The following is a 19,924-nucleotide window of genomic DNA, read 5'->3' on the forward strand; positions in this document are numbered from 1 at the left end:
TTATACATCCAATGTAATAAAACAGCAAAAGAAAGCATAGTTCAATAGAGCTGTCAATATAACTGTTGTTTTATAGAAAAGCAGAGAGTTCGGAGAACTTCAGACATCTGCTTTATTTCCCATACCTAGTTATTTCCAGTAGGAACACAGAGAAAAGCACCTATTTGTTTAAATTGTTTTACTCCCTACTTTATTATCAATCCTGTCTTTACTCCCAGTTTGTTAACACAGAACATATACACAAACCTTGAATTAGAATATCTAAATATGCCAGTGTGGCCTAGAATTTTGCACAACAAAATATGAAACTTCCAATTCCATTTAGTCGTCTTAAAAAATAGAGTAAACATTTGTCTCATATCTCTGCATTATGGTAGTTATCATACGTTTCTCTAATGTAACACTTTTCCCTCATCAACTGCAATTAATATATTTGGGGTTCCTCTGTAAAAAAGGCAATGGTGACCATCACAAGCACAGTTTATAACGCAAAAATATTGACTAACAATCAATGTAGGTATCAAACTTACAAACAAATCAGATTTCCATTTATTATAAAACCCTACTTTGAGTATGGTTGTCATTTTCCTTTAAATCTTTTTCTTCCTTCATTAATGCTTTTCCTGGAATCTCAGGTAGGGAACATCATGGTGGGGGTGGGTTTGTTTTGGGTGGGCTTTTTGTTTGGTGTTTTTTTGGTTTGTTTGTTTTTCATTTTTTGGTTGGTTTGTTTATCATGCTGTATTCAATCATCAAATCTTTTTTTAAAATCATGGGTTTTTTTAAATCATACTTCTTCAATCATCAAAAATAACAAATGCCCAAATGGCAAAGACTGTGTTCAAGAGTTCTCACGAGACAATAACATCTGCTTGCTGCCATTGAATTATTTTAAATTTGACCAGGCATTCAGCAGCAACATTCCTTCCAGGGGAAGGTAACTACCAGCACCAGAACTCACTACCTATCAGAAACATCACTGGCTACGTTGCAAAAACTGTACCAGTGATCTGAAATTATCTTTTAAGAATTCTCCCCAGTACAAAAGCACTTCCATTTAATTATTTTACATTTCAGTGAATAGAGCGATCATAAGAGTACCAAATTTATTGCCATTGAAAACCATGCCTCCTTTGTAACCACAAAAAATACAGCTTGAGGCAAATATAGTACAGGCAGCCACCCAGTCCTTACTAGCGAGTCTGATCTCCACTAGGGAAGAAATTCAGGCTGTGGTTTCATAATATGGCAATTCCAGTTTTAGTGCCTCTCAGTGCTAGATGAAAAACAATGAAGTCACACAATGCAAATACTTTAATAAGCCAAAAAACCCCTTCTGTTGATACAAGTGCATTTACAAATTTGGAAAGAGCAGGTTTTAACAGTAGACTCTGTGCTGAACATTTTAACGTGTGCCTTCCTCTAGCTAACTCAGCATTTCATCATCTATCCCATTCTCCCCCTCCAGCCAGATCACAGACTGACAGGTAATTGAGCACGGCATAAAACCAATTCTACTGAATACACAACCATGGCCTCAGGCTCCAAGAAGCATTAATCACCTGTCTTCCCTTCCCAAATAAAAGCTTTGGGACCTAACTATGTGAGTATTGGCATAATCAAAAAATATCTAAAGAGCAAACAGAGGAACACATAGACAAACAATCATTATTTTCTGTTACTTGCTGGCCTCACTTATCTTGTATTCAACCAGAATATTATATTAAAACTGCATATTTAACTGCATACAGGTGATCAATCTCCAAACTAGAAAAGTTTTTAATAACCAGAAAAAGATTGCAATAAAAAAGAACAATGACAGAATTGTTGGGATTTACAGGTGGAACTGTTAAATTTATCAAAGATGAAAGACAGATAGCATGGCATCAGACTGAAGGGTATCTCTAGGGTGCCTATGTTCCTACAAGCACGTTCAGCACACATACACATGTGAAACAGTTATCAAAAGTAAAGCATTTCATTAATTATTATTAGTTAGCTCTAAAAGAGCAAAACAGCCTAAAAAGTTTAAATAAAAAATACCCAGGTGCAATGTTCCTAAACTTCAACCATTGGCTAGAACTAATTTCTGTAAAAACTTATTTCTGTAAAAGATTAACATAACTCACATAGTCATAACCACATCTGAGATCAAATACAGTCCCTTAAGTAAACTGAAATATGGAAGACTAATCTGAGCCCGATGGCCAAACTGACCTACTCACAAAATCTTCACCAGCTTGCATTCTCCACCACCAAATGACAGAGACCCACTAAGAACCAGGAGGTTTTTCCTACCCGCCCAAGGGTGCTGGATATGGTTGGCACTGCCTTCCTGAATGCAAGCTACTACAAAAACAAGTCACTTGGGGCAGGAATTCAACAGATATGACGCCTGCAAACTTCCTAGCGAATCAAGATGATACTAATGGGGTTTTTTTTGACCAATAACAGCAGGGATAACTGAAGGATACAGTAGAGTATTCCACACCTCCTATATGTCAGGCCAAGCCAGAAGGAAAGCTTGGAAAAAAAGAAAAACACCCCTCAGAGACAGCTTCACTGGTTTGGCTTCTCACTAAATACCTTCATTGCCACTAGGTTTCAAAAGAAAGTTACAGTTCAAGTTCTTCTATGCTCCAGTCAAAACTGCAAAGCTGACTCTAGGCCCATAAATGTCCTATGTTCACAGTGATATTGCCTTTTGCTAAGTTTCTATCTAGATAAAATAAATATCCATTATATTCAGAGTTCAACCTCTATGTATTTTTGTTGGGGGCGGGGGGGAGGGGGCAGGGAATGAGAAATGTGAACTACTTTCCTAAGCCTAGTGAAATGCAAACCAGAAGCATAAGATGTATAAGTTTACAGCCATATGTATTGTTGACAACATAATACATATCACATCCTATTTATCCACTGTGAAGCAGAATACCAGTCTCAGAGAAAATAACTATTCCAATCTAAACAAGTTCTTCTGTCTGCAAAGAGGATCTCCTAGACTAAAAGAACCTCAATAAGCATTGACAAATGAAAAGATGAATAACAAGGCACTGACAGGAATTGGCATTCTTTAGAGTTTGCTATGCTGTCATTCCAAGCAAAAACTCACAGTTCTGTTCTACAGTAGCTTCTTTGCTGCACAGCAGAAATAAAAACATGTTAGAGCAGTATCATACCTCAGGGGTTTTGTGCAAGTTTATTATTTCTACACAGCGGTGTAATTTCTTCCCCGAAGTAGCGTTCTTCTTGGTGAATATACTTAGCAACCCACACAGACTATTTGCCTGCCATGACTTCCAGCCAGGCCCGGGCAGCAGACGCCAGCCCACCCCAGGCCCGGGCGCTGCCCGCCCAGCCCCAGCCGCTGCCCTCACGGTCGCACCTGCAGCGAAGCGCGGGCCGGGCCGCTACAGCCACAATAACACCATTTATGAAAGAGAACACCTTGCATCAGCCGGGGAGACCGAGGCATATGATGAAAGAGGAGGAAGTTGCCAAAGGCCAGCGCCCGCGGCCGGGCCGGCCCGGCGGGGACCGCGGCCCGCGGAGCCCGCTCGGCCGCCTCAGAGAGGCCCGGCGGCCGCCGCCGCGCCCCGCTCACTGGCTCCCTGCCCCGACCCCAGCGCCCCCGGGCTTCCCCCCGGCTCCAGGCAGCCCCTCCGCGGCCCGGGACGCCGCTCTCCCCAGGGGGCTGCGTACCAAGGCCGGGCCGGGAGGCGGCAGCCGCCACCGCCCCGCAGGTCGCTCCCGCCGCTTTACCTGAGCTCGGCCCCAGCGGGGCCCGGCACGGACGAGGGGCCGCCACCGCCGCCGGTGACGCCGTCAAAAACAACACCGACCCGCCAGGGCCGCGGCTGCGCACTGCGGCGGCGCCCCGCCGCACCCTGGGCACTGTAGTTCGCGCCCCGCGGCCGCCGGCCGCCCCGCGCGCCTGGGGAACTACAGCGTCCAGCATGCACCGCGGCGGGCGGCACGCCCCGCCCCGCCGGGCCCCCGCTGCCATAGCAACGCTGCGCCGCCGAGCGCCGGGCCGGGCCTGCCTGTGGGCTAGAAAGACTTGATCCTTCGAGTGGATGACGGAGAATTAACTAATTTGGAAAGTTTCCCAACAGCGGAGGCTTGAAACTGCTCCAGGAGCAGCTGTCCGTCCCGAGGGCAGCCCGCGACCGGGGTAAGGCAGCTCCCGCCCCCCATCAACGGGCCCCGCCGAGCAAGGCCCTGGGGTCTCAGCACAGCAGGGCTGCGGTACCGGTGCAAAAAATAAACGGGAAACGACAACAGGCCTCGTTAATAAACACAGCAAAGGGAAAGTCTGAATCTCTAAGTCAGCTAGCAACTTCAGTGTTTTGTTCATCTTTTAAGTGATTGAGAAATAGAGAAAAAAGATTTCATTGCGCCTCTGAAGAGCAGGGCTTGAGTGGCTCGCTCAGCAAAACTAAGGGAGGTACCTGATTCAGTGCCGTCTTACCCCACATGTCAATACCGCGTTAGAGCACTTTGCATGAATGTACTACCAAGTATCAGTCATCTTAATTCACTCCCCACAGAGGGAAAAAAAAAAACCCACCAAAACAAACGCATGTATGTGAACATGAGCGAGGAAATAGAGTCATTTGGAGGTTTGTTTAGGGCTCTGTTTTAGCATACATATTTCTGTATATTAGAAAAGGAAATGTCAAAACCAAAACAAAGCACCCACAAAGCCTCGCTATGTTCTTACTCTCATTCATGTTTTTATTATACATACTAATTATTTCTGCAACACATTTTAAGGTATTTTCTGTGTTCAAGATTATCGCTAATGCAGAAATTGATGCAAATTCCAGTTTTTACTATAGTTCATAATCAACATGAGTCCATTGATCACTGTCCACAGTTTACTAAATAAGGTCAAAAGTCTGCAGTGTTAAGTTCCTCACTCTCCACCGTGCATGTATTTCAATACATGTCTTGAGCAACATTTGCCCTGACCACAAACATTTAACAAATGTGAAATGCTTTGCCCTGTTATTTGAAAAGCTGAATTAAAATCTGTCTCCTCAGCAGGGAAAGAAGATGACTTCTGATGAGAAACTGCCATCAAGTCCAAACACAAAGCAAAACCAACCTCCTCCTCCGCCTCTCTGCACAAATCCTGGCAATCTGGTGTTTTCCTGTATGCTGGACCCGAAAACACTCATGACCAATGGTTCTTTGACAAAGCCTCAGGTTTTACTGTTTAAAACAACTTCGAGGGAATATGGTGCTATTCCACCTATCTCACAGATGGTACCTCGTACTTATCACCCAATAGATCAAACCTTTTCAAAACACTTACTCACTTGTGGGTCATTTCAAGGTAGTTATTTAAACACTGCCATTGACAGAAGTAGGGTATATGACTACCCCAATTTACAGCATACTCTGTAAAAATGCATCTCCATCTTTATGTCATAGACTTAGACTAGCTTTAAGAAAACCAATCCGTTATTTCAGTCATTCTGGGAATAACTCAATATCTGTTTTATTTTGGTTTTGCTGGGTTGAATAAGATCTATCAAAAAAGATGTAGCTGATTTAATGATACACTTTTCTCAACCATACTTAAACCCATAAAAATAAAACTTTTGAAACTGGTAACATAAACGTGGAACTCCAATTTTACAGAAAGAGTTACGTGCAAGAGACATAGACCTGAAGGTCTATTTGTTTTAATTTAAGTATTTTCTGGTTTTAAAACCTAAAGCCATTCTGCACATTCCTACATCTTAGGACACTAATACCAACACAATGCATGACTTTGATACGATGTACACACACTCGCTTCCCGAACCTTTAAAGAAGTCACTGTTTCTATTTCATAGCAGTAGAAAAAGGTGCATGTCTACATCAAAAATAGCCTTGAGTAGCTGTAACAAATCACTACAATACAAACAGCCTATACAGATGTATGTAGATTGTTCTAATAGGCTCTGGACGCAAAACAGAAAATTAGGAACTTTGAACCAGCATCTGCTTCTTTGCATTTTCTTTTTCTCATTGCCACTGCCTCTCCTCCTTAGCCCCCACTTCCTCTCAGCAAAAAGCCACATTTTGGCAAGCATACCATTACACTCAACTAAGGCACTAAAGCTCCTGCACTGCCCTCCTTCCAACTGCTAGAAATAAAATATTCTCACCCCCTTCCATTGCAATGCAATGCAATACAAAAGAAGAACGGCAGCTACCCCAGACATTTCTGACTCACCTCAGCACTCCTCTCAAGGCTCTAAGTAAAGTGACTGGAATCAACACCTGCCACCTTCTTCCTGTTACAAGAGTATAAAATTTACAAAGAATAACATATATCTGCATAATAAATATTTTCTTCTAAAGACAGAAATCAGTCATAAATGGTACTCAGGAAACAGGCTGACGTGGAAAATTCAGAAGTCTGCTAAAACTGCTACTGAAGGGAGTGTAGTTGAAATGGTCACAATTTCCATAGAATGCCTAACAAAACACAACCACTTCAAGTCCAGTGTTTCAGGTTGTCATGGCAATACAAATGCTAACATTTCTATACAGACAATACAATTCTATAATACATTCTTCCTCTATCCAAAACAACAGGTGCAGGACTTCAAAGCACAGTGTCATACTTCATGTCCTTTTTCAACATTTGTAGCCTCACCAGGATGGTCCCTCTTTTACGAATCTTTAATCACACCAGTACTCCTGAGATACTGGCCAATGTCAACAGAGTACAAATTAAAATGCTAGCTCAAGAAAAGTACATATGCTCCTAAAAATAACAATGTTTTTGATTTAGAATATGCTTTACAGATACACTGAGATTACTAATTCTAGTAGGATGGAAGAAGTAAGTCTTTTTCATTGATAGGACAATTTATCACAGGATTAATTTACCACTACATTACACTACAACACTACAGGTTTATATTTTTTCCAATTACCTTGTTTAATCAGCCCAAACAAATGTTTCAAAATAGTCTGAAAATATTCAATGTACATTGCTTAATGTTAAAAAGAATGTTCTGCACTACATAAAATCTACCTCTATCCTTCCAGGTGGAGGTTTTCCAAATTAAATGCCTGAATCTAATCTAAATTCTCTATCTTAGTTTCAGATGTGCCAAACACTATGAATAAGAAAAGAGAAAAGCATATAACCATAACCATAGCACACATATCTGTTTCAGCTTTCATGGAGAACAGAAAGACAAGTTAACAGGTGTTGACTATATGGAGCTACTGAAGTTGTCTGAAAACCCTTTGTCAAGATTCAGTAGATATTTCCAGACAGATACTTCATTTAGTTATGAGTAACTTTAAATCAAGTACCAAAAGCATGTTTTAATATTCGGCCCACCAATATTTCAAAGCCATGAAAGCAAAATCATGACAACTTTGTATCAAAATTATATCAAATATATCTAGTCTTATTTGTTATAATACTATAATTTCCAAAAATAGTAATTCACTTACACAACCTTTTACCAATTCTGTAGGTGTTCTGAGTGAAACAGAAAAATGTCTAGTTAACAACATATTGAAGAGAACTAAGATTCCTTCTGGTGCCCTCAAAAGGCACCCCTGTCAAAAAGATCCTTAAAGTTCCTTTTTTTTTTTTTTTTTTTAAATTAAGAATCTTGTGTTGTTCCTTGAATTAGCTGTCGAATCTTCTCAGCATCTTTTTCTATATTTTCATTTTTGGGATCAATCTTGAGAGCTGCTTCATAATCCTGGAGACCTAATATAGATACATCGATAAGAATGTCAATCAATAATGTAAGAGCATCCTCTTTAGCAACTACCCGGCAATAACAGTTCCCTAACCATATGCATGAAGTATTGATCTTGAGTTTTGTTACTGAGCAAGATAGAATCAGAATTACATTAGGTTTAACTTTTGTCAGTGAATAAATTTGTATTTTGTCAATATTACTTTACAAAACATTTTAGCAGAAACACTCTACTACATAAACATTTTCAGGTACTGAAACATGAAAACAGGGCCTCTTCATTCACATATATATATGTGCACACACGCATGTTCAGAAGTGTTCTTCAGAAGAGAGAAAAATTGAATAACAGATTGAAAGTGTGTGAAAACAAGAAAAAAAAAGACATGAACTGTGAATACTAGAGCTTGGGGAGAAAAAAGCAAACCACGAGTACAGAAAGTAAAATAAAATCTTCTTTAATTGTCTTTTTTATACAGGTTCCAAGTGCAAATGAAGCTGTAAGGGTAAGACAAAGCAAGCCATAGGCAGAAAAAGGTAACCAATGGGAAAAGCTTAGTATTTCAACACTGACATTTTGAATATTCCTCACTTTCTATTATCAACTTTCACTTGTAAATTTGCCTTACAAACCTAAACTGATGCTCTTAGAGAACTCACTAGAGACATTTAATTCAGGTATTTTCACACAAATCACACATACTTGATGAAACATTTTGCTCACCAATACAGGTTTCATACATCACTTTACAGAGATGTGGTACTAAGCACTTCATGAGCAAATATTTTAGAAATATTTCAGGTTATTTTAAGTTAATTTGTTCTATAATTGGAACCACTGCAAATATAATCTCAAAACCAATAAAACATTGCTTCATGAACAGCAAAACTACTGCAACCTAGTTTCATATCGGTCTGTATCCTACATTTGAATGCTTCCCAATGCAAATATGTCATCTCTGACCTCTCGTTCGTTCCTTACTAATACCTTCCATGGCCACCATGCTGCTATGGTCACTAGTTGGCCGTTACGCACAGACAGACCAACTACCCAACAGACCAAACAGAGGATACACAACTCACTAAAGCCTTTTTCCTCAATGGAAAAAATAATTTGTATTCCTTGAATTAGGAGTACAATCTATTTTCTTAAAAGTTGTAAAGATTTTTCAAGTGGAATTGCAATTAGCCAGTAATTAAAAAAAGAATAATAATTAAGGAATGTGGTATAAAGGTTCATAACAAAGAGACACAGATTGCATTGGCCTCCTTTAACATCTCTCCTGAAAAAATAAAGGTGTGAGCCATCTCATTCAGCTGAACAGAATTACTTCCATGTCACTATAAATCCACGTGCACGCTTTCACAAAATCAAGGTCTCACCTTCAGTATATAATTCCAGCTGACAAAACGCTGTTCCACGTCTCACATATGCTTTTACTCGAGCATTCTCATTATCAGGAACAGGTGGTGTCAGCAGTTCTAGTGCCTTTACAAATGAAAATACCCAAAATATTTAGAGGTAGATTTTCCATAATTTTGGTGTTTTTCTCATTTACACACATTTCTCTCACCTAATTACTATTATTATACAGTAATATTATATTCAAATAGAAATAGAAAATAACTATTCAAATTTAACTATGTGGATTGTGATTTTAGTCATTAAGATTTGTATTTGTCACCCCACAGTTCACTAAATACAGTTTCATTGCCATAACTAAAAACTGACAAATAACATGTTAAATGTTTATTACAGTCAAATAATGTATTCTATTTTCATACATGATATTACATACCATGCTACAAAAAAAAAAAAAAAATAGCAGCCCTAAAAAAGTACGTGTTGTAGCAGCAGGTACTAAAAAAAAAAGTTTCAAGCCTCAAGTACTTATTAGTTCAAAAAATAGTAATTCTGGGACAACTTTTTACAAATTATTTACGTGTCTTTTGAGATCACCCCTCATGGCACAAATAATGGCTGCGAAAACATTGAGTTGATACAGTCCTTTAAAAACGTCTGGTCCGCTGCTTTTTTTTTTTTTAAGTATCTTCCTCATTACCACCACCTTTTTTTCTTCTTCCCACCAAATGAAGAACACCACAACATAATACAAAAGATGTCAGTGCATATTTTCCTTTTTTTTCCTGCTCAAAGTTGTCTTTTTTTCCAAGTGTATATATTGCTACACTATTTTACCTGTAAAGAAACATGTACTGCCCATTTGGCCTAAACGTGTGGAAGCATGGTTTGGAGGTTTTTTGGTTGTTGTTTTGTTTAAAATTTCTGAAAGTTCATTGATCAATCCCTAGCAAGTTTTAATATTTCACCATGGCTTCATTATATTAGTTTTGAATTTATTAATTTTGAATTTAAAAAGTTTGAATCGCACGAGTAAGTGTTTACAGATCCGCATGAAACAGAAGCATCACAGTAATAAATCACAATCACGTACAAGATGACAGTTTGAGAACCTATGTATTTATACCTTAGAGGAATCTTCAATAACTTTATGTAAATTTCTCAGTTTAAGGTGGCAAGCAGCACGATTCAGATACAGTAGGGGAAGCTTATTGTTTAGCCGCACTGCGAGGTTATATGCATTTACAGCCGCAAGATAGTTTCCTGTTGCAAACATTTTGCTAAGTATGAAACAAAAAGTGAAATACGCACTTTAAACAAGGTGATACATCACAAAATAACTAACTACTTATTATTAACAATTAATTTAAAAAAAAATTGAAGTATTAGTGACTTCTCCTTGGAAATGGCCACTTATAGCCTATACTGAGAGAACATAGCTGAAGTTCAGTCAAACTTGATGCTGACAATAAAGCATATAGACACACGACTTAACAAAAATAGTCACTGCTTAAATGTAATGAAGAACAGTAAGATGTGGGCATATCTTTGCAGACACAGGACTAATTTTGAAAACTACGTATCTGATTACAATCCCCTAATCAAACCTTTCTCTATAACACAGCTACAGAAACATACCAATATTTTTATCAAATTCCTAACATTTGTTTTAGATGGATGTTTAACCTCTCAAGAAAAAGTACAAATGAAAGGAAATCCATTTGTGTCTAGGATAAATAGAAAATATCAAAGCTAAACAATAGACACACACTATATAACTAATATTTCATTTTAAATACATCTTCAAATGGAATCTAACTTACTTTCCTTTGTCCTTTAACCAATCTGGATTCTTCTCCTCTTCTTTTAAATCTTCCAGCTCAGCCAAATCATCACTTATTGTTCTTCGAGCTTCTGCTTGTTTACGTAGCCACTGTAAACATACAATGTGCAAAGATTATTTCTGAAGGAAAATTCAAATCCAAAAAAAGGATTTTGTTTTCACCTCTTCACTCAGTTCTATCAAAAGAATTCTGTTTGCCACATATTTTGGGCAGGGAGAAATATTTAATAATGTCAGATATGAAAAACTTCCAAGTTTCCCCAAATATTTTATTACTATGTGAGAAGTAAGGTTACTGCATCACTAATACATTTTTGTTTGTGTGTTTGTTTTGGAACTTCCAAAATGACTCTTTGTGCTCATTTAATAGAGCTCAAACAAGATAACTGTGAGCTTCTTTTTAAGAAGGCAGAACTTAAAGAATCTCAGAGTAAAGACATTTCAAATTTTGTACTTCAAGGAATTCAATTAATATTGCTGCTTCCCCCCGCCCCCCCTCCAAAAAAAGGTACATGCTATTTATTAATCTGCATAATCACATGCTTGGTGAAAACAATTTTTATATAAAAGTGTTTCTTTAAATCTTCACTTAAATAAGACTTTCTTCCTTAGAAGATAAGGATATTGCACAGGTAGCATTTCTTGGCACAGGTAACATTTTTGCCAACTTACTGAATAAACGGTAAAAAATTGACCACCTTGTAAGACAGTAGAAGCAACCAGAGCGCAATCCTTACCTCCTCCTCTTCTGCGACACGAGATTCTCGTAGAGCTGTAGGAAAAACTCGTGATGTAAAGTTGATTTTAATTGTAGTAGTAGATCGAGGAGCTGGGAGCTGTTCTTCTTTCAAATTTTCTGAAAACATACTATAGGAACCACGACCTATGAAGAGAATTGGAGTACTGGAAATGAAAAATGAAGCAAAAGGGATTTTTCTGTTTTTCTATCAAAGTCCAAAGAACACCTAATTTAGAAATTATGCACATTAGAACTAAACCTCTAATAGGTTTAGACTTGTTCTTTTGAAGGGAAGGTTTAAAAAAATGTTTGTTCTGGCTGTATCGTGCCATTTATTTACCGGCTACATTATCTGTCAGAAATTAACTTAAACTTCTCTTACATCACTATCTTTGCCACTTCTGTGATTCTCTGACAGGGCAACTGCAGAAGCTAGAACTAAACTTACCAAAATAAACAAGGAAAACAAAAATGAAATATTTTCTGTTGTTTTAGTTCCCTGAATTGGCTCTCTCTGGCGCCAAGACATGGGATAGAGAGGGTGAAAGGAGATTGCGTATTTCAACAAAAACCGGCAGTTAGGTAACTTAGGGAAACGTGAACTCCACTCTCAAAGTCTGCATCACGCTGTCAGAAAGGCTTGCTGTTTTACTTCTGAAGCTTAGAACAAAATCTGTCTTTGTATTTCCAAAGACTTAAACAAGAGCTAAGAACTCACATGCTTTAGGCTCAATAAATTGCCTGAAAATAAAGACTCTAAAATAACTGCAAGCTAAAAGAATAAGTTCAGTATGGTGGACACAAAGATAAACGAAGAACAGAAATATCTAGGAATAAAGTTATACCCACACTTTAAAGAATAATAAAATACACTCCAATAATACAACCTTTAGTAGCTTTGATTCTGGTCTCAGAAGTTCCTTCATTAGGAATCCTAGTTTTGTTAATTTTTTCCTGTTTCTTCTCCTTTAATTGCACTACTTCTTGATGTAGTTCCCCTTCTTTTTGTACCCTCTTTTGTTTCTCAGCAGCATCTTGCTGTTTTTTCCATAACTCCAACTCCTCAGTGACTTTCTGCCGCTCCTTTTCTTTCAGATCTTCAATTCTTTTTCTTTCTGCTTCTTCTAGCTGTTTAATGATAAACCTATGAGATATGTAACAACTGATAATAGTAAGACGACTAAGTTACCATTATTTTCCCAGTTTCATATCCCAAGCATAGCATCATCATTGATGTGATTGTACGAGCAGAGTTATGAAAGATGCTTAAAAATGATTGAGAGAGTAAAGATTTCTGGTTAGCTTTTAAAAGTCATATCTTTTCACTATTTTCTACCACTACTACAGTATGATCCAGAAACATTCAGAAATAAGTTTTACTTGTAAACAATGAAAATCTTGCCCATATTCCAATGCAGACCTCTGGAATATACATAAATGTAAAATATATGGCTTAATTTTAATACACTTTTTCTTACTTCTCCTCTTTGAGATTATTACATAGGCAAAATGGATGCAATGTTGCTACTAAGAAAGTCACCAACTGCAGTTCATTTTGGTCCAAATCACATATGCAATCTTAAAATTTCATTGTATACTTTTTAAAATCCTTTTAAACACAAATGAAGTGACCAGACTTTTATATGCATAAAAATTTCGAAGAAAATAATTTCTCTCAAAATACACATAAAATGCAGAATGACAAAGATACATAAACACAAAAAGCAATGAACAGCAAGTCTGATATAACAACGAACAAAAAAGATTTTTCTAAAAATCAGTCTTTTTGACAGTGCCAAATGACTAGACACTTGTACTGATGCAAAAGCCACAAGAGATTATGGTTTTGTCACATTATTGTAGTCTTCTTTCAACTGACAAAAATACGAGCCCCTCACCAATTATTTTTATTATTTTAGTATTACTAGTGGAAAATTCTAAATATTTTTTTCTGTATCATTTTCCTATTTGGTAATAGGTATGTTTTAACTACAAAGAAATAACAAAGTTCACCACTGTAATAAAAATCAGTACTTTTCATATTTTTTAAGGTATATTTAACCAAGCAGCTGCCAGATTAGTTGGTAATTGTTTACATGTATATGTCTTGCAGAGTTCCTTCTAAGCTTACCTTCATTGTGGCTTCCAAAGCATATTTTTTGTGTTCCTGTTTTGTAACTTTTTTTGCCTCTGTCTCCTCTTTTGCCTTTTCATGTGCTTTTAGAACAGCATTCTCTCTTAGATACTGCAGTTTCTCCTTGTTAGCTTGAAAAACAAACAAAAATATTTTAGTAATCTAGGCGTGAAGTTCTACTGTTATGTGTCACATTCATAAAAACAGGATTTCTTTTGCTACTTTGTCTGGGAAAATGCAACATGGTTCAAATTTCAGAAAGTAGTCTCTATCAAGCCCATGTCTAAAAAAAGAGAAAATTAAGATTTGCTAACACACAAAATGTAAGTTTTACAAGAAACATCGTTTTGTGTTCTGTGCCCTAGAGCCAGTAGATGTTCTTTGCCGTTTTCATATACTTTCTGTTCTTAACAATGAACAACAGGTTAAACTTATCAGATATCTGGCAGCAGAAGTTTCGCATTGCTTATTATAGTTTGTAAAGTTTTGGCTCAGTTTGGGTTTCTTACACACAACCTGCTTTTCACAGTAGAGAACTTACCAGTTGCTAGAGTTAGGGAATCCCACATGGCCACCTCTTTTTTATACAAAGTGAAGAAAATGATTCCATTTCCGATCTTTGCTGTGCTATTTGTGTCATCAATAGGAGCATATAAAATGGCTTCAAATAAAAAGGGAGGGATGCTTACCTATAAAAATATAATTAATGTGTACTAATATTTACAATTTTTAATTAAATTTCACATATTCAAAATACTTAGTACCAGCATACAGTAAACCCCAAGAAACACATGTTGTTGACAAAACTAATTTGCTTAATATGCAGCATGGAGGTTCTATATGCTATTAGACCAGATAAAAGAGATTTCAAAAGTTGGTTCTTCAGCACTGCAACAGAAGCCATGGACCTCAAATTTAGAATTATTAGTCATAATATAAGCAGCTGTGTATAATTCAGGCCATTTATGAGAGAAACAGCAGATGACACCTATTGAGTTAGCAAGAGAATTAGTATGGAGGAGAATGAACGCTGGTAAAGCCATTATCTCTGGTGGGATAGGTATTTACCAGCCTGCAGCATACAAAGGGAGGTTACAGATTAAATATTAAAAAAGATTATAAACTTGACAGCATTGCTGCCATGGTGTATTAAGCCTGCGCTTTTTAACAGAGCTATAAAGCAAGGCCAAGCCACAGCCCACGGGTACAACGCGTCCCAAGGTGGCGACACGGCAGGACAGCAGCCCCCTGAGAGGAGTGCGGCCGCCCCACCTTCAGGTACCGGTCGGTGCAGAAGATGTTGGCGGGGGTGACCCGAAGGCCGCGCACGGGCAGCGAGAGGTAGACGGCGGAGGCGGTCTGCCGCCAGCGGTGCTCCCGCAGCCACACCGGCATGGCGGCGCCTGTCGCTACGGGCGCGCCGCCGTTGCTAGGGGCAGAACTTCCGGTGCTCTCCAAGAGCACTTCCGGGGACAGCGCGGAGAGACCCGGACGTGCTGTCAGGCCCCGGTGAGATGTTTTTTGTTAGTGACACCTCAGCAGAGCGGGGAGGAATGCGGCTCTCCCGATCCAAATGCATTTCCATAAAGAGACAAACTGCTGCCTGAGAACGTCTGGTAAAAGCTATTAAAAGCTGAGGGCTGATTTAGCAATACACTGAAACTTCCCCGTGTCCGCCGAAGCACCGGTTGCCTCACAGGATTGCCGCCGCCGAGAACTGGGTGGCGGTGTGCACGTTGCTGCTCAGCTTCCCTCAAACGCACAGTAACTCTACCTGCCGAAACGATGGCTACTGTGTGAAAAGCAGCGGCTGCTGGGGTGCTTGAGAGCCGAGCCAAACACATCTGGATAAACATCCCATTATGCCCGAGTCCCTCAAAAGAAAAACAGTTGTTAGAACTATTTGGAAAAAAACCAGAACCACAAGTCCAGTTTTCCTCCTTTTCTTTCTTTTAAAATATGACCAAGGAAAACTGAGCTAAGATTTCTGATGTGTATCACTGAAGATACGATTTTTATGTTCTGTTATCTATATTCCAAAGCAATGTTCAAATGGTAGTGGTTACTATTAAGTAGTATGTATACATATAACTATATATCACAGACGTTTAAAACTTTTTCAGAGCAAGAAATCCATCATAATTGATGTGAATCCTGGGTTATTCTCCACCCTTACCCTCATCAGTATCAACTGGATGAATGCTTGCATGGACTGGAATCCCAGAACTGAATTAAATTCCTTACTCCCAAGAGCATTCAAAAGTAGAAGAGGAAACAGATTTAGCTGAAAGTCAAAATGCTTTAGGTATTTTTGGCACAGCTGACTTTTTTTGTTTTGGTTTGGTTTTTTTCTTTTAAACCTTACACAATACATATTTTCAGACTTACGGCAGGATCTGCACTATGACATAAGGAGTCTTGCTGTCAGCTGCAGAAGATGAGACTTGTGTGATTTATAGTTCTGAACCCAGACTTACACGTGACATCTCCATAAACAGACTGCTATCGGTCTAAGAAACTGTAAGAGAAAGTAAGTAAGTAAATAAAAGCTGAGGAAAGATTCTTCCTGTGAGAACAAAACTCCTGTTTGTTTTAAACCTGTCTCGTGTTACCTTTATTTAATCTCTCTTAGTTGTCTGTATTGCAAGACAAACTTCAGGCAAGTGCAGACAGACCTTTCTCCACTCTGAGGGATGCTCTTTTTACCTAGAAACACTTTTAGCTTGCTTACTTTTCTTTTACATAGCTTTATCTGCCTTGCTGACTCTGAAGCTTTCCCAGTTCTAGTACATTGAAAATGGAGAGGCCAAAACTGCACACAGGAGTCAAAATCCTATTTACCCGCTTCCTAGATGAAGTAATGGAAGAGTTGGGGGTTGGAGGGGATAGTGTTTTGTTTTGTTTTAAATCAGGGTGTTCCAATAGCAGCACTGGCTAGAATGATTATAATGTAATAGTAACTCAATCTCCTACCAGTCCAGAGTGGGGCTGTAGTCATCCAGAACGCATCCTTCAGTTTGGAGAGTTCATTTATGGACAATAAAAGTCTTAGATCTGTTGAGTGCTGGTCTTCTGCCTTGGCATCCAGGTGTAATTTTTAGTTTAATCACAGAGAATATACTGAAACAAAGCAGCTTATTATCTACTCCTGCCAGAAAGGACATACTATGTATACACACTTTACAAGACAGGACATAGTCATGGCTACCTGTATTTGGTGTTCTCAAGCTACACAAAATAGCTCCAATACATTAACAAAAAAGTCTATTTACTTAAAAGCTAGATCTCCAATGCAAAGCTATGTATTTTGCTTGTAGAAAACACAGTAAACGTCACTAACACATTTCTAAGTCAAAATAGCAGATTTACCTGCGGAAAGACACAAAAGGGACTGAGCAAGGTCTTGGATCAACCTTAAAAATCCAATATTGATGTGTATCTGCAGAAACACCACCTCTGTCATACACATTCCGTATTGCTAGCTTACTTGGACAAATAAGTGAGCTCTCACTGTGACACTTTTGTAAAATAAACCAAAGGAGAGGGCCATCCAGGATCTTTCTTCTGTTGGCATTAACTTATCAGTTACAAGTGCAAGAAACTTTGTAGTGAGAGGATATAAAATTGTCCCTGGAAAACTTTATTCTTAAATTCCCATCTCTTGTGCTATGAAGGATGGAGATTTATATTCCAGTCCAATGTTAATAATATTACTAATACTCTGGACCTTCCAGCTGCCGTTATATACATACATACATCTCTTCCAGGTGTTATTTCACTTCTAACAGCTTCAGAGGTTTTAATATATGGGGGGGAAAAAGCCTTTAAATAGTTTACATGTTCTTATCTTTAATTTAATAAATAATCTTTTTTTCTCCAGTCCTTTCTAAATTCTCTCTAATTTCTTTCATCCCTCCATATTTTGCAAGAAGAGCAGGAACATGTTATGAGATGCTATTTACTCCAACAAACTGTTTTGCATGTGTGGCTTGGGACCACCCCTATCAGTTGCTTTTAAAAAATCACTAGTAAGGTACTGATGTGGTACGTGTTAGTTCTGGCATTTCAACAAACAGGAATGGCTTAGAAACAATTTTATAAATTAGAGTAAATAATTCTTTGCATAATCTCTTCCCAAGTGCAGAAAGCTCTAAAAAAAACTCTCTTCAGCCAGGTGGTGCCTGAGCCTTCCCTCCCATCCTGTAAGAAAGAAATGGGGTTTATGGTGCAAGACCTCTTCTAATCTGCTTTGAAGTTACTTCAGATTAATGCCTTTACAGAACAGTGGTCCTCTCCAAAAAAGGCAAGAGCTGTCTTTTCTGATCAGTATGACCTCATACTGTTTCTCACAGGATTATGACTAATCCAAATGCATTCCCACAGGCAAAACATCAGAAGAGTTAATCTAGGCATTACATCAATCTTCATAAAATCAACAGGCAACTTCCCCGCAAAAATTGTCTTTATTTTAAAAGAAACTGAAACCAGACAACAGAAAGCAAAAAAGTTACATACAGTGCTGGACAAAATCTACCATATACATTTTCCAAGAACGCTTGAATCAGACTCTAATATATGTCCTTCTAAAAGGTAGAATATCACATCATTATTAACAAAAAAATGTCAATAATCTTAATCAGCTTATATTTTGCATTGTTTGGATGGCAGTAGATTGGTAACTTGCCTTTTTCAACTTATCTTTAACAATGAAAGAACACGGACCAAAAATTTCCAAGTCAGAAGGCCCTAAAGCACAGTGTCTGCCCTAAAGGCCATATACAAAAGCTTGGAGGACATACTGTCTTTTAAGTAAAAATCCCTCAACAACTCCATATTATTTCACATTTCAGAAAAAAAAAATTCAAGAAAAGCAACAAAAAGAAGAAATATATTAAGAGCTTGCCCTCCTTAAGTTATATGGTAGTTCAGATTTAGACCATCCTTTAGGAGATGAGGTGAGTGTCTAGGAATAGACACAACAGCGCTCTCTCTCCTGACTCCAATCCCAAACTGTCTCCAGTACAGCAATTCCTGAATTAGAGTGCACAAACCTCTGAGTAAAAAGGTGGGGTTGTATCAAAAATTATTTTGAGACAGACCATTTGTTTGAACTCGAAAAGGAAATTCAATCATGTATGGCAAACAATACAAATATAGGTATTCACTATGGTGTTGGGACAAGCTGTTTCTGAACCAGGAAACTAAGGGCAACATTGAATACTTCAAGCTATAGGCAGCACCTCTAAGGGGCTGAACACCATTCAGAATTAATTACCTCAGAACTGATGACACACAACACTAGGGCACTAAAGGGACCCTTTATTTCCATATAAAGCATAAGCCAACAAGAATCAGAGGAGTTCCATACAAAGAAGTGAATGTGCATGACTCAAGATGTAGTGTAGGATAGTTATATTGCCTTAAGAGTTCTGCTAAGTACACTTAATTTTCCAATTTTAAGGAAGAGTCTATTCTAATATAGAAAGCTTCAGACAAAACTCAGTAATTGCAGAATAACTTTAAAATACATCCAGTTCTACATCCGCCTGCATATATCTAATCACATCCAATAGATAAAAAAATTACATGTTTTGTAAACCAAATAAAGAGTGTTAGAATAGAATTTTCACACCCAGGAGCTTATTACCAAATGTTCACACATTTGTCAGTGGGTAATATAAAGAAATTCATACTAACAGTTATGGCAACAAGATGACAATGCACCTAAGTGCTGCGTGTTCTGAAAGGTAATCAGTTGTAATTACCATGAATTGCTACCATCTATCATACCTCATTCTATGCAAGATACCACTCCAGCTACCAATCCATAAACAATAATGTTTCACATACTTCATAGAGTAGCTTAAAACACATCGTGATATGAAATAATTTGTATTACATAGTAATTTAATCCCTGGCCACAGGGTTAATGTTGGACAAAGTCTGGAAACTTTCTTCCAATTTGAATTACATACATTAACTTTGCCACACACCACAGCACTAATGCATGTATTACTTCAGACATGCTCTAATTTAAAATCGAAACAAAAAGGTTGTTGCAAAAATACATGTCACCAATGTGGAACACATTCAAGATTGTATAAAAAGTACTGAACTG

General features: G+C 38.0%; 3 protein-coding genes across 15 annotated transcripts in view; 1 reads left to right on the top strand and 2 right to left on the bottom strand.

Annotated features, from left to right (window-relative positions):
• The window catches only part of CCPG1 (cell cycle progression 1), a 47,395-nt gene extending 43,515 nt beyond the window's left edge, over positions 1–3,880 (bottom strand). For 8 of the 10 annotated variants that reach the window (XR_008468529.1, XM_054214974.1, XM_054214977.1 and 5 more), the window contains exon 1: positions 3,763–3,880. The gene's annotated coding sequence lies outside the window, so the exon portion shown is untranslated. Of the gene's footprint in view, positions 1–3,179; positions 3,413–3,702; positions 3,723–3,762 lie in introns of those variants that run through there. The other 2 variants (XM_054214970.1, XM_054214971.1) reach the window with 2 other exon arrangements.
• Positions 3,881–4,037: 157 nt separating this feature from the next.
• PIERCE2 (piercer of microtubule wall 2) lies at positions 4,038–5,412 on the top strand. Of its 2 annotated transcripts, none has more exons than XM_054215212.1 (2): positions 4,038–4,174; positions 5,050–5,412. In XM_054215212.1, the coding sequence occupies exon 2, from the start codon at positions 5,059–5,061 to the stop codon at positions 5,410–5,412; it is 354 nt and encodes a 117-aa protein (XP_054071187.1). In that variant the 5' UTR covers positions 4,038–4,174; positions 5,050–5,058. The 2 variants fall into 2 exon arrangements, with proteins under 2 accessions (XP_054071187.1, XP_054071186.1); XM_054215211.1 differs by having other exon boundaries at positions 4,104–4,174; positions 5,047–5,412.
• Positions 5,413–5,557: 145 nt separating this feature from the next.
• DNAAF4 (dynein axonemal assembly factor 4) lies at positions 5,558–16,920 on the bottom strand. 3 transcript variants are annotated; one of them, XM_054215209.1, is made up of 11 exons: positions 16,780–16,920; positions 16,195–16,324; positions 15,581–15,680; positions 14,348–14,467; positions 13,804–13,937; positions 12,560–12,800; positions 11,671–11,816; positions 10,914–11,023; positions 10,217–10,370; positions 9,111–9,216; positions 5,558–7,735 (listed from the first exon to the last, which is right to left on the bottom strand). In XM_054215209.1, the coding sequence occupies exons 3-11, from the start codon at positions 15,660–15,662 to the stop codon at positions 7,626–7,628; spliced, it is 1,203 nt and encodes a 400-aa protein (XP_054071184.1). In that variant the 5' UTR covers positions 15,663–15,680; positions 16,195–16,324; positions 16,780–16,920; the 3' UTR covers positions 5,558–7,625. The 3 variants fall into 3 exon arrangements, with proteins under 3 accessions (XP_054071184.1, XP_054071185.1, XP_054071183.1); XM_054215210.1 differs by lacking the exons at positions 16,195–16,324; positions 16,780–16,920 and having other exon boundaries at positions 15,581–15,688; XM_054215208.1 differs by lacking the exons at positions 15,581–15,680; positions 16,195–16,324; positions 16,780–16,920 and adding an exon at positions 15,079–15,466 and having other exon boundaries at positions 14,348–14,495.
• Positions 16,921–19,924: the final 3,004 nt, after the last annotated feature.

The sequence above is a fragment of the Rissa tridactyla genome, chromosome 9 (genome assembly GCF_028500815.1).
Source record: "Rissa tridactyla isolate bRisTri1 chromosome 9, bRisTri1.patW.cur.20221130, whole genome shotgun sequence".
In the NCBI taxonomy this organism is placed as follows: domain Eukaryota; kingdom Metazoa; phylum Chordata; class Aves; order Charadriiformes; family Laridae; genus Rissa; species Rissa tridactyla.